The 12,407-nt window shown below is 35.7% G+C and overlaps 2 protein-coding genes across 3 annotated transcripts in view; one reads left to right on the top strand and one right to left on the bottom strand.

Moving 5' to 3' along the window:
* Nucleotides 1-523: 523 nt before the first annotated feature.
* LOC131936489 (intraflagellar transport protein 52 homolog) lies at nucleotides 524-7,861 on the bottom strand. 2 transcript variants are annotated; one of them, XM_059293509.1, is made up of 14 exons: nucleotides 7,772-7,861; nucleotides 5,395-5,519; nucleotides 5,017-5,104; nucleotides 4,780-4,909; nucleotides 4,591-4,666; nucleotides 4,210-4,275; nucleotides 3,896-4,022; nucleotides 3,698-3,784; nucleotides 3,359-3,427; nucleotides 3,026-3,180; nucleotides 2,705-2,792; nucleotides 2,469-2,577; nucleotides 2,092-2,237; nucleotides 524-923 (listed from the first exon to the last, which is right to left on the bottom strand). In XM_059293509.1, the coding sequence occupies exons 1-14, from the start codon at nucleotides 7,784-7,786 to the stop codon at nucleotides 894-896; spliced, it is 1,311 nt and encodes a 436-aa protein (XP_059149492.1). In that variant the 5' UTR covers nucleotides 7,787-7,861; the 3' UTR covers nucleotides 524-893. The 2 variants fall into 2 exon arrangements, with proteins under 2 accessions (XP_059149492.1, XP_059149491.1); XM_059293508.1 differs by lacking the exon at nucleotides 7,772-7,861 and adding an exon at nucleotides 7,083-7,143.
* The window catches only part of LOC131936487 (serine/threonine-protein kinase Sgk1), a 112,866-nt gene continuing 107,843 nt past the window's right edge, over nucleotides 7,385-12,407 (top strand). The window contains exons 1-2 of the mRNA XM_059293505.1: nucleotides 7,385-7,517; nucleotides 9,501-9,599. Of these exons, the coding sequence (XP_059149488.1) occupies nucleotides 9,507-9,599 (93 nt within the window). The 5' untranslated portion in view covers nucleotides 7,385-7,517; nucleotides 9,501-9,506. The remainder of the gene's footprint in view (nucleotides 7,518-9,500; nucleotides 9,600-12,407) is intronic.

The raw sequence follows: 12,407 nt of genomic DNA, 5'->3' as shown, positions 1-12,407 counted from the left end.
TGTTGTGTGGGACATGTGTAGCATAACCCAAGCATATTCATATCTCTCTCAGACTTTTATACAAGCCAACCCAACAAAACTGGTTACAAAAAGTGGTAATTTATTTTTAAAAATAAACATCAACATTTGTTCTTTAATCTGGTTTCATCAGATCTCTTTCTCACAAAATTTGAACATTTTCAATTTTTTTTTTGCCTTAAAAAAAACTGCTTAAAACATTAAGAGAAATAACCATTACAATTCTGAAGATGTGCATACGGACGGAGTATTACAATCTATAGATTAAATTTTATCACTTCAGATATTGATGTAGTAAATGAAAAAAAAACCTATTTTATATACACTTGTTAAAAAAAAAATCACAGATTTGCTTCAAGAATGTGGAGGCTACAGGGCACAAATAGTTTGGCTGGAGACAGTAAAAACTTGAGGAAATAAGGCAACAAACATCGCAAATATAAGCAACCTGACATTTTTTACAAGCCAATTTGGTCATTAACTAGTTCACGGACTTTAAAAAAAAAAAATAATTAAAGGGAGTTAAATTATAAAGATTATCTTTCCTTTAATGAATTTTTTTTCACAACCCTTAGTGATTAGATTTAAGAAAGCTATTCTTTTAAAGCCAAATGCAAATATAAAGACAATTTTCTTTTAACAATGATATAATTTAGTTTTAATAAACTAAGGCTGTGCCTTGTAGAACAAAGTTTGAAATATCCTACCAGTGTAAAAACAAACACCAAGAAAATGACATGGACCACAGGATAAAGTAAAAATCTTAACAAGATATTGTGAATTTGACAGCCTGGTTATCTACATAGGCCATGTAACTCTAGTGTAGAAAATGTTCAACTATCATTGATTACTGCCCCTAGAAAGTGCAAAGGTCATCAAGCCAATCCCCCATCATAATGTGGATCCTGCAAGCAAACACAAATTAATGAAAACAATGTCAGTAGATTACGAACAATCTTTGTAAAAAGATCAAAGTAAATTATCAATGATCCCATTTTGATATTTATGGGTCTTTCATAAATGACACCACACTCCTAATTAAGGATTCTGACTTATGAAGTGTAAAGTGAGGATGAAGGGGCCAGAAAGAACAACAACACTGTTTTGAATTTTATAAAGGAATGTTAGGGAAAAAAATGAATCACTATATACAACATTGACCAAGTTTAAAATACCAAAATAGCAATTTTACGGTAGGTAGTAGCCTTGGGTGTGACATTATTTTAGAAAGAGGGGTGGGGCCGATATTTTAAGATAATGGGAAGAGAGGATGTAATAATCAATTAAAAAATGTAACTGACAACTAGGAGTTTCTGAAAAAACTTCAAAGGTGGAACATTATCTGTCACTCAAAATACGATGTTAACTTCCATGCACTAAAAGTTGAAATCCAAATCAAATGTATTTCTTCTTCTTCTTCTTCGTTCTTAATTATTAGTATTCAAGGGGGTCGAGATTTATCTGCCAGTGGGTTTGAACTCGAGACTTTTGTTCGAATTTATCAACCATGAGCTTTTTGCCGACTCGACCACGCCTCCAACACAATTAAGCGGTACGTGTCAACTGGTTATGCGCCATTGAGGCCATTGACTCCGATTTCAGCCTGCTTTTCTTTTTGGATTTGCTTCCATAGCCTTTGTCCAACCAAGAACAAACTACAAGGCAGCAGTTGTTTAATTTTGGAGTTGTCTCTCCTAGAAGAGTGGCTGTCCCCAGCTAACGAGCCTCATCTGCCCGAGGGTTCGAACTCGAGACGTTTCGGTTTAGCAACCATGAGCTTTACCGACTCGACCACGCCGACCCCTCAAATGTATTTAAATAGTTTTATAAAAAAAAAGATTGCTAAATAATTCACCGTTTCCCCACCATAGATCTTTCCAGAAAATGCTTGAAACTATAAAAAAAACTAGCCACTAACACAAAAGGTCAACTGACAATGTGAAAACACATCAACTGACAATGTGAAAACACATCAACTGACAATGTGAAAACACATCAACTGACAATGTGAAAACACATCAACTGACAATGTGAAAACACATCAACTGACAATGTGAAAACACCTCAACAGACCTGGTTTAACTTCTTGAACTCCACAATTTGTGTGAAAACATGCTCCAGAATGTGCTTGGCTGTCCTGCTCTCCTGAGGCAGATGATGGGTCACCCCCAGAATCTCCCCACACTCCCGCACATAGTACTCCAGATCATCATCAGTGCCTGGGGGGGGGGGGGGGGGGGGGGGGGAGAAAGAAAGAATTGAAGTTTTAGAATTACAGCTTAAATGTCTGGTTATAACCAGTTAAGATTTGAAATACTTTGCTAACAATTGAGTAAAATTGTTTTAAAAAGATTTTTCATTTATATTAATTGAAGTTAAATACTGTTTATAAATTAATTAAATAATTGTTATCATTAAATAAAAAAGAAAATAATAAGTCAGATACTAACATTTATTGGTAATCTGTGCAATTCTAACTTTCTCCGATGAAAACTGTTCATCTAAATCAAAGAGCTCTAATGAAGGGGCAGGTAACTCTCTGAACGATGGAGGGAATACCTACAAACACAGAAAATAAGGAGGCTCAATGGTTTACTAATTCAAGTAATAAAAACTGTGAAGTTTAAAAAAAAAAAGAAATAGAACATACAGCAGGAACAAAGAAAAAGAAAACATTGGAACTTACAGCCGGAGTTAAAGGCGGAAGTGGTGTCTCAAACTGTGGTGTGATCAAAGTCAGTGGTTCATGTTTCACTTTCAGTTCTTCATATGCCCTAGGACACACAAAAGTATAGTCATAAGGAATGCTAGTATACACTCAGTATTCTAATGACTACTCAAAATGTTGTATCATCAGAAGGCAGCTGTACCATAATTATGTACGATGTGGTAAACTTGATGGCTTTAGGGAAATGATGGACCTAGCTTGTACGATGTTGTAGTCAACTTACTTGATGGCTTTAGGGAAATGATGTATCTAGTTTGTACAATGTTGTAATCAACTTACTTGATGGCTTTAGGGACGAGAGATGTATCTAGCTTGAACATGGAGCTGTCAAACAATGTGGTGATGTCACGTGGGATGTCGTCACTCTCCTGTAAACATGTCTTCAGCTGCTCTGACAGTCTAGCAATGTCTGGCAACTGGCTGTAGTCACTGATCTAGGAAACATTTTTTTATACATAAAAATTTCAATCAATAATAAAGAAAATAGGTAACTGAAATCTCGTTCTGTTAATTCCAATTGAGAAACAAATAAGTAATATAAACAATTTTAGGACAGTATAATAACTTTAAACAGAAATGTACACAATTTCTAGGACAGTACAAAAACTTCACCTCTGGATCTTCTGCATCAATCAGGTTAAGTTTGATTTCATCTGTCGTCAAGTACTGAATCAATACATCCTGTTGAGTGGGTCAAGAAATTATTTAACTTTTATTTATAGCTATTAATATACTTACTGCTAATAATTTTTTAAATGACAGAATTTAAAATGTTTTTATGAATGAGCATTTAAAAAAATTGCTGATATAATTTTTGAAATAAGATTTCTTTAGTCAAACAAAGTTGAAATTATTTCAACAGAATATTAAATGTATTGTTAAAAATTAGTAAAAAAATGTTGGCAAAGGCTTAGAATAATTGACTAAATTTTGTGGATAATTCAAGAGTACCAATATTTTGTTGTTTTCCTCCTTGTCGAGGTAGAGATCACTAAACATATGCACAGATCCTAGGACAGCAATCTTTCCTTTATGATGCTGGGGATTTTAATCAAACTTTCATCAACAGTTGCAAAATTGGTTGAAACAAAACAAACAAGTTAATCAAATGAACTACCAGTTATTTAATTAGTATGAGAGACGTCCAACCTTGGAGGAATAAAGACCACAAACAGGTCTGTTGAGAGGAAAACAGACAGTGCCAGTAGACAAGACAGCTGAGGCAGGTTTGACAACATTCAATGTGGCCCCATATGGGTAAAGGAATGACAGCGCCCTGGAATGATTAGTTAATACATGACAACCAGCTTATTCTGTACATTTGATACTCAAACTATTGCTTTGTTTGGGGTATGAAATGGTCAACTAAAAATGATGTTACAATTTGATTTGCACACATAAAATATTTGCAGCAAACACATACAAAAAACAAACCAAAAAAACAAACAAAACAAAAATCTTACTGAGCATTGTTGCTGTCCTCATCCATGGCCCCAAACATCACCTTACCAGCAGCTTGGCTGATGGCTCTACACCACAACAAAAGACATTCAATTACTACAAGTACTCGCAGTAAAAACTAACAACATTAAATTGTTACAACAAGAGACATTCAATTACTACAAGTGCTCTCAGTAAAAACTAACTACATTAAATTGTTACAACAAGAGACATTCAATTACTACAAGTGTTCTCAGTAAAAACTAACAACATTAAATTGTTTAATTAAGGAAATAAAAAACTTATTGAGCATTTTATATACATCATTTTACAATTCTAAAAATACAAATATTACTGAATGTTATGTAACAATACAAGTGGCATAAAATAATATTTCCAAGCACCTGTTTAAAACCCCATTTGTGACTAGAGCTTCCTTTGGATGGTGATATTTGTAGTAAGAGGTTCTGACAACTGCATCTATTCATAGTTAGAAGGAGTAAAACAGTAAATTTTGTTAATACTTTTCAAGTGTAGAAATTTCTATTTAGAAAAACGACACTAAAAAGATTATATATAAATAAATATCTTACCATTGTTAACAGCTATACCATACTCTTCAAGAAAAAAGTTTATGTGTGTCTCTAATTTTGCTTCTCCACCTTCACCCAGTAGGACCAAAACACTTCCTCCACTCTCCACATATGCCTTCAGAGCAGAAAACTACGGGGAGAAAAAAAAAAAAAAATTTCAGAGCAAATTAAGTTTACAAATTTACAAATAACATTAATAATCACACTAAACTTTAAAAGATTATTTTTTTAACATACCTCAGCAGACGTGAATTTTTCTCTTGCTCCGGGAATTACAAAAATTCTTGCTTGGTTCAATTTGTCTGGAGAAATGTCATCTTTGTTTCTAAACAAAAGTAAAAATATGTCTTCTCATAAAAAGTTTGGTTGACACTAACTAGAAATGCTAATTATAATAAGACAACTATGCTGCATTTTGCCTAATAGAAAATCCTGATCTATTTAGTTCAACATTTTTCAGTAGCTAATTCTAAAGAATTTACTAGAAGGACAAGATATTTAAATAAATACAATATCAAAAGTATAATCAACACCATAAGAAAGAATAAAAAAAACTGTATCGAATCTTAGGACAAGTGACTTTGCTACTTTATGAAAAATTCCTATCAGACTTACGGAACAAGGCGCCATGATGATTTCAACTTTCTGCTCATGGTCTTCAACCCATTGTTTAGAGTGTAGATTTCTCTTTTAGTTGAGCTGAATAGTATTGTATTCCTTGATTCTTTTTCCTCCATTAACTGGTAAATTTAACATACCATATCAATGAGTTAACTAGTATTGCATTCAGATAAATAGTGGGGGTAATGAGAAGGGGTAGCACACATTACCAGCTAACTGATTGACAAATAAACAGGTACAGAAGCAAAGTTTAGAATATAAAAAGAAATGAAGATGGTGCATTATACATAAAATTCATGTTTTAATTAAATACTGGAAGGTCTTTGGATAAGTAGTAAACTGTAAAGCAACGGGAAGATATTAAATACAAGATTAAAAAGCTACTTTGTTTTTAGAGAATGACAGAGAAGGTTTTGTAGGCCTACAATTGTCTGATATTTTTACTAGGAAAGTACTTTTATTTCTGGAAATTACACCCTAACACATTCTAACCCTTTTTAAAAAATGTATACTTACTGTAAGGGCTTGGACAACCCTTAGAAATATTTTAATTTTAGTGCGACACTATTAATAGTTCTGGGCTTTTAGCCTAAATTGAAATAGTCTAGAGTCTAGAACTTCTACTAGATCTAGTAACTGGTGCTAGAATCTAGATCTATTAGTCCTATTGCTAGATCTAAACCTAGATACTACTAGATTTATAACTAGATCTAGATCTAACATTTTTTTTTAATTTAGATCTTAGATCTAGACTAGATTTGAATAGGTCACTAGACTAGAAGTAGGGTAAAACTCCATTTTAGCATATTTTATTCCCCGCTTCACACAACCAAAACACACAAAAACATTAGGAAAACACTAGGATTAGAGCTAGATCTACTTATTTTTTTTTAATTAGATAAGGTAAAAAAAAAGCTTTAGAACTGTTCCAATTAAATATCATGTGATCGTCAGCGGGAGAAAAATCCTTACATGGTCGCGGGTTTACCGTGAGTTCACATGGACTTTAATTATCAGAATACGTCATAGCTCGGGCAATAGCTGTTTGAAATTGTGTTGGCCTCAGTTTTGGGGTTATTGTGAGTTCATAAATGTTTATTTATAGTATCATGCGTGGGAGATACTACTTGTAACAATACAAACTTAACCGCCTTGCAATTGTGAGTTACGTTTATGTACTTCACCCATTGCCAAGAAAATCCTAACTGACACACAAACATAGCACATTCAATATTCTAAATTATTGGATTTTTCTCAAGTTTTGACAGAAGAAGTAAATTATCAAAAACTAAAACAAAAATTCATAAAGAAATAAGCCCAATGTTTTACTGATGTTTTTGTGTGTTTTGGTTGTGTTTATAATAAAATACGCTCAACCGGAGGTGAATGTGAAGCGGGGAATAAAATATATATATATGGAGAAGTAGATCTAGATTCTAGATCTAGAATCTAGAACTGACTTCTGAACTGGAAGTCTACTGGCTACTGGAGTTCTGATTCTTCTGATAATTATGATATTCTTAATTCTTATCTTCTAGATCTATCTAGATCTAGAGTAGAATTTAGAGTAAAAATAATAACATTAATGAAATTGTTAACATATAAGAACCGATTTTAACAAGAATACATTAAGATCTATCTAGTTCTAATTGTTAACAAATTCACAATTTAGTTCTGCTTACATCTGTTGTTGGAGCCATCATAGCTTGGTTGGAAACTATTTACAAAAATGTGTGACGGAAAAACAGTAACGGGACAAATATGTAGCTCCTGTTTCATTGGTGGTTTAAAGATTTGGAAAATATAACAGAAATTAGTTGGAAAATAAAATATGTAGGCTAGGTCTTATACAGTATAGGCTATACTATGCCTATAATACAACGAACTTTATGCAAACATATTCTACCTTTAGAAAATATCATCTGCTCTAGTATTAATCCCATTGATGAATAATTTTAGTCTCTTAGATTTGTGTCAAAGGTCACAGTGGTTTTGAAAACAAATAGAGAAAGAGGCGTGTCTCACGTTTGGGCGTTTTTCCCGTTATGTTCATGTTGGATATCTAAAACATTTTCGATTTATATAGCCCTGTATGTTGAGAGAGACGACTTCAATAGGTAAATTAAAAAAAAAATGTTTGTATTTAACAGTTCCTCTGATAGCCTAAAAGAAAAAAAAAAACGAGGAATTGTTTGTTAAATGATTTAGGCCTACTTCCGTGATTTAAGGGGGAAAAAGGCAAGTAATTTAGTAGTAAAGTACCGTCGCCAGTTCGACAGTTGGTTGATTTGTTTGTCCGTATTATTCTGTATGATTTTATAGATTGTGAGTTTTCCAAACTATCATACTGATTATACAAAGGTTAACTTACGGCCTTCGTGCTCATTTTATCGTAAACATAGCAACCGCAGCCCAACCAGGTTTACGTTGAAACATTAAAAGACCGGATATTCAGACTTGGCTGAAACTTTTCACCTCTTTTTCAACCCCCCCCCCCCCCACCACCAATCCAAATATTTCACATATCGGTTTTAGCGCTCTTATTTATTTTATTCACAATGTCTGAAAGTAGGAATCGCTACTTTTTTTTTGTCATTCTAAAATAGTATTTGCATTTTTTTTTCATTTCATAACTTCGTAACATTTTACCGAAAAGAAATGTTAAAGTTAAATATTAATAGACTTTAAATGAGGTCGTTAGAAATAAATGCTGTCTTTTTTGTGTGGTTATTTTAATGGTTGTTCATCCCAAGTAGACCTACTTATATGTGGTTGTCATTAACATTCTCCACCATGTTGTTTACCAATCATTAGCTGAGTAAGTGGCCATATGCTTTGTTTATACTGAGATGGTGATGATAAGTAAGGTTGGTCTGTAAAGGTGGTGATAAGGTGGGTTTGTGTCGGTCTATAGAGGTGGTAATCAGGTGGGTTTGTGTTGGTCTATAAAGGTGGTGATAAGGTGGGTGTGTGTTGGTCTATAGAGGTGGTAATCAGGTGGGTTTGTGTTGGTCTATAAAGGTGGTGATAAGGTGGGTTTGTGTTGGTCTATGTAGGTGGTAATCAGGTGGGTTTGTGTTGGTCTATAGTGGTGGTAATCAGGTGGGTTTGTGTTGGTCTATAGTGGTGGTAATCAGGTGGGTTTGTGTTGGTCTATGTAGGTGGTAATCAGGTGGGTTTGTGTTGGTCTATAGTGGTGGTAATCAGGTGGGTTTGTGTTGGTCTATAGTGGTGGTAATCAGGTGGGTTTGTGTTGGTCTATGTAGGTGGTAATCAGGTGGGTTTGTGTTGGTCTATAGAGGTGGTAATCAGGTGGGTTTGTGTTGGTCTATTGAGGTGGTGATCAGGTGTATTGGTGTTGGTCTATAGAGGTGGTAATCAGGTGGGTTTGTGTTTGTCTATGAAGGTGGCGATAAGGAGGGGTTTTTTTTTTGTCTATGAAGGTGGTAATCAGGTGGGTTTGTTTTTATCTATTGTGGTGATCAGGATTTTGGTACTCTGAAATACTAAGGTTGTCGAGGGCAGAAATTGTGTTGGAAGGACGGGACTGATAATTAACAATTAACGTACGGGTAAACCTACAACCTTGTTGTACTAATGAAATCCTCTCAATGTTGTTGTTATGGAGGGCTTATAGTCTCCCTTGTTCTAGTCCACGCGATGTAAACACATAGCCAACAGGGGAAAGAACTGGAAGTGCTTAACTTAATCTGTGGTCATCCAAAGGGCAGGGAACACGGTCAAACAACACATCTTCTCAACAGAGATAACAAAACTATCACCCTAACTCGCGTTATCTAAGAACGATAAGTCAAGTGATCGGCAAGGGAGATAACTCCAACAGCTTCTCTGAGTAACTTTAGAAATAAAAATTGCTAAGGACAGGAGAAATGTCATATGTCTATCCGAGTCTATCGTGTTGTTGATTCATTGTTGAAGTTTACTTCGGATTTCTTAAATATTATTCTTGTTTTTGGATTTATGTGAAAAGATGTCAATGTTTTGAAATCAAGATTTGGAAAATTAATTATCAGAGATTATTATCGGATAACAATTGCAGTTTTGATATTTCAAATTTGCCTTCTGGTTTCGTCTTCTAGCAAAACATGAGCAGCACAGACGAGGAGGTCGCCGAGGCCTCGGGGACTCAAGCCTCGATCTCGACATTTCAAACCATGGAGAAAGAGAAAAAATATGTGGTAAGTTTTTTTTTTTTTTTTTTTTTTGACATTTCAAACGTGGAGAAAAAGAAAAACAATTAATGGTAAGCTGGGCCTTAATTAACTTGTTGTCTTTTTGTATTTGGAAAATCACTTTGAGGTTTAATGTAATTTTATCTTTTACATTTCTTACTAAAAATCCAAGGGAGTGCACTGTTAAACTCTTACTTGAAATTGTTATAAATGTAGTAGTGTCCCTTGAAATATTAACTTTAAAAAAATTGAAGCGTTTTTTATCTTTTATGGAATATACGTACGAAGTAGATATTAATTATTCAATTAAAGTAGATTTAAGAAAAAAAATTGTACATTTCATTCAAACTATTAACAATAAACAGCTTCGTTTGATTTAAAATATCCCCCCCCCCCCCACCCCGTTCTCGGAAGTTTCATAAGCCCTACTCACCGAGAAAAATATCGGAAAGAAACACTCTATAAACTACTGCTATAAAACCCTAAAATTGTCTGATATTTGGTACAAGTGATCTAGTCAGCTAGCCACTATTCCGTTGGATATTTTGTGGCAGTGCATGGGGTCCTAAATTTGCTGTCCACGGCTCAAGTCACGTGCATGTCTGCTAGCATTAGTGCGTGAGCGCAGGGCGTGGTTTATCCACCCCCACCCCCCTGTCGTACATCCTATTCGATCGGATTTTTAAATATTTTTTTTTTCTCACCCCGCGGTGTAATCCTCTCAAACCACCTTATACCCAGTGGGTGGAGCAGGAATCTACCTACACAGTTTAGTAGCGTATGCATCTGTCTAATAGTTTAGTAGCGTAGGAATCTGCATACATGGTTTAGTAGCGTAAGAATCTTTCTACACAGTTGAGTGACGTAAGCATCTGTTTACACAGTTTAGTAGCGTGACACGAACAGTATCATGCTACACACCATCCCCATATTCCTACACAGGCCTATATTTATTTGATGTCCCACACACCATCTCCTATACCTACACAGCCCTATATTTGTTTGATGTCCCACACACCATCTCCTATACCTACACAGCCCTATATTTGTTTGATGTCCCACACACCATCTCCTATACCTACACAGCCCTATATTTGTTTGATGTCCCACACACCATCTCCTATACCTACACAGCCCTATATTTGTTTGATGTCCCACACACCATCTCCATATACCTACACAGCCCTATATTTGTTTGATGTCCCACACACCATCTCCTATACCTACACAGCCCTATATTTGTTTGATGTCCCACACACCATCTCCTATACCTACACAGCCCTATATTTGTTTGATGTCCCACACACCATCTCCTATACCTACACAGCCCTATATTTGTTTGATGTCCCACACACCATCTCCTATACCTACACAGCCCTATATTTGTTTGATGTCCCACACACCATCTCCATATACCTACACAGCCCTATATTTGTTTGATGTCCCACACACCATCTCCTATACCTACACAGCCCTATATTTGTTTGATGTCCCACACACCATCTCCTATACCTACACAGCCCTATATTTGTTTGATGTCCCACACACCATCTCCTATACCTACATAGCCCTATATTTGTTTGATGTCCCACACACCATCCCCATATTCCTACACAGCCCTATATTTGTTTGATGTCCCACACACCATCTCCTATACCTACACAGCCCTATATTTGTTTGATGTCCCACACACCATCTCCTATACCTACACAGCCCTATATTTGTTTGATGTCCCACACACCATCCCCATATACCTACCCAGCCCTATATTTGTTTGATGTCCCACACACCATCTCCTATACCTACACAGCCCTATATTTGTTTGATGTCCCACACACCATCTCCTATACCTACACAGCCCTATATTTGTTTGATGTCCCAAAGACACACACCAAATGTCGTTACATCAAATCTCATGCGGAAAACTTCTTCAAATCGATTTACATAAGTAATGACGATAAAACGTATTAGGGGATTAAATTATCCAAACCATTCACTCCGCTTGAATGTAAAACGTGTATGTTCTGTGTGTAGGCATTTCAAATCATAACATGACTTAAGTCATGATTTACACAGGGGATGGTGTGGTGACGAGTTATATTATGACTGAAATGACTGAGAGATAAAACCAAATTGCTAATCAACACAACAGCAGATTTTATCTTATAACTTAGCAGGTCAAGTAGTCGTTGCTTTTGACACAGTCCCTGCCCTAAATCCGACTACTTTCCAATGATTTCATCCATACAAGGGGATTTGGTTAATCGCATCAAAGATTAAACCCATGTTGTTATTAGTGACTGACGGGATGTGTACGATCTATGGTGGGGTTGGTGATGTAAACCCATGTTGTAAGTGACTGACGGGATGTGTACGATCTATGGTGGGGTTGGTGATGTAAACCCATGTTGTAAGTGACTGACGGGATGTGTACGATCTATGCTGGGGTTGGGGATGTTGCTGGTAAACTGAGAGTCACCGAGAGTTAATTAGGTATGAGGTTAATTATGGGTGGGCTTTGTTACTGACAGCCGATCATTAGGGTATTGGCGGTATTTATTCTTGTATATAGAGTTTGCAATCTCACCCTGATCACACCAACATCCTCAACCTAACCACACCCACAATCTCACCCTAACCACACCCACAATCTCATCCTAACCACACCCACAATCTCACCCTGACCACATCCACAATCTCACGTTCATCGCACCCACAATCCCACACTAGCCACACACACAATCTCACCCTGATCACACCAACATCCTCAACCTAACCACACCCACAATCTCACCCTAACCACACTCACACTCC

The sequence above is a fragment of the Physella acuta genome, unplaced genomic scaffold (genome assembly GCF_028476545.2).
Source record: "Physella acuta isolate Inbredline_101_S28 unplaced genomic scaffold, ASM2847654v3 ptg000178l, whole genome shotgun sequence".
Classification (NCBI taxonomy): Eukaryota; Metazoa; Mollusca; class Gastropoda; family Physidae; genus Physella; species Physella acuta.
The sequence above is the reverse complement of the archived record's forward strand: the minus strand, read 5'-3'. Positions and strand labels throughout refer to the sequence as shown.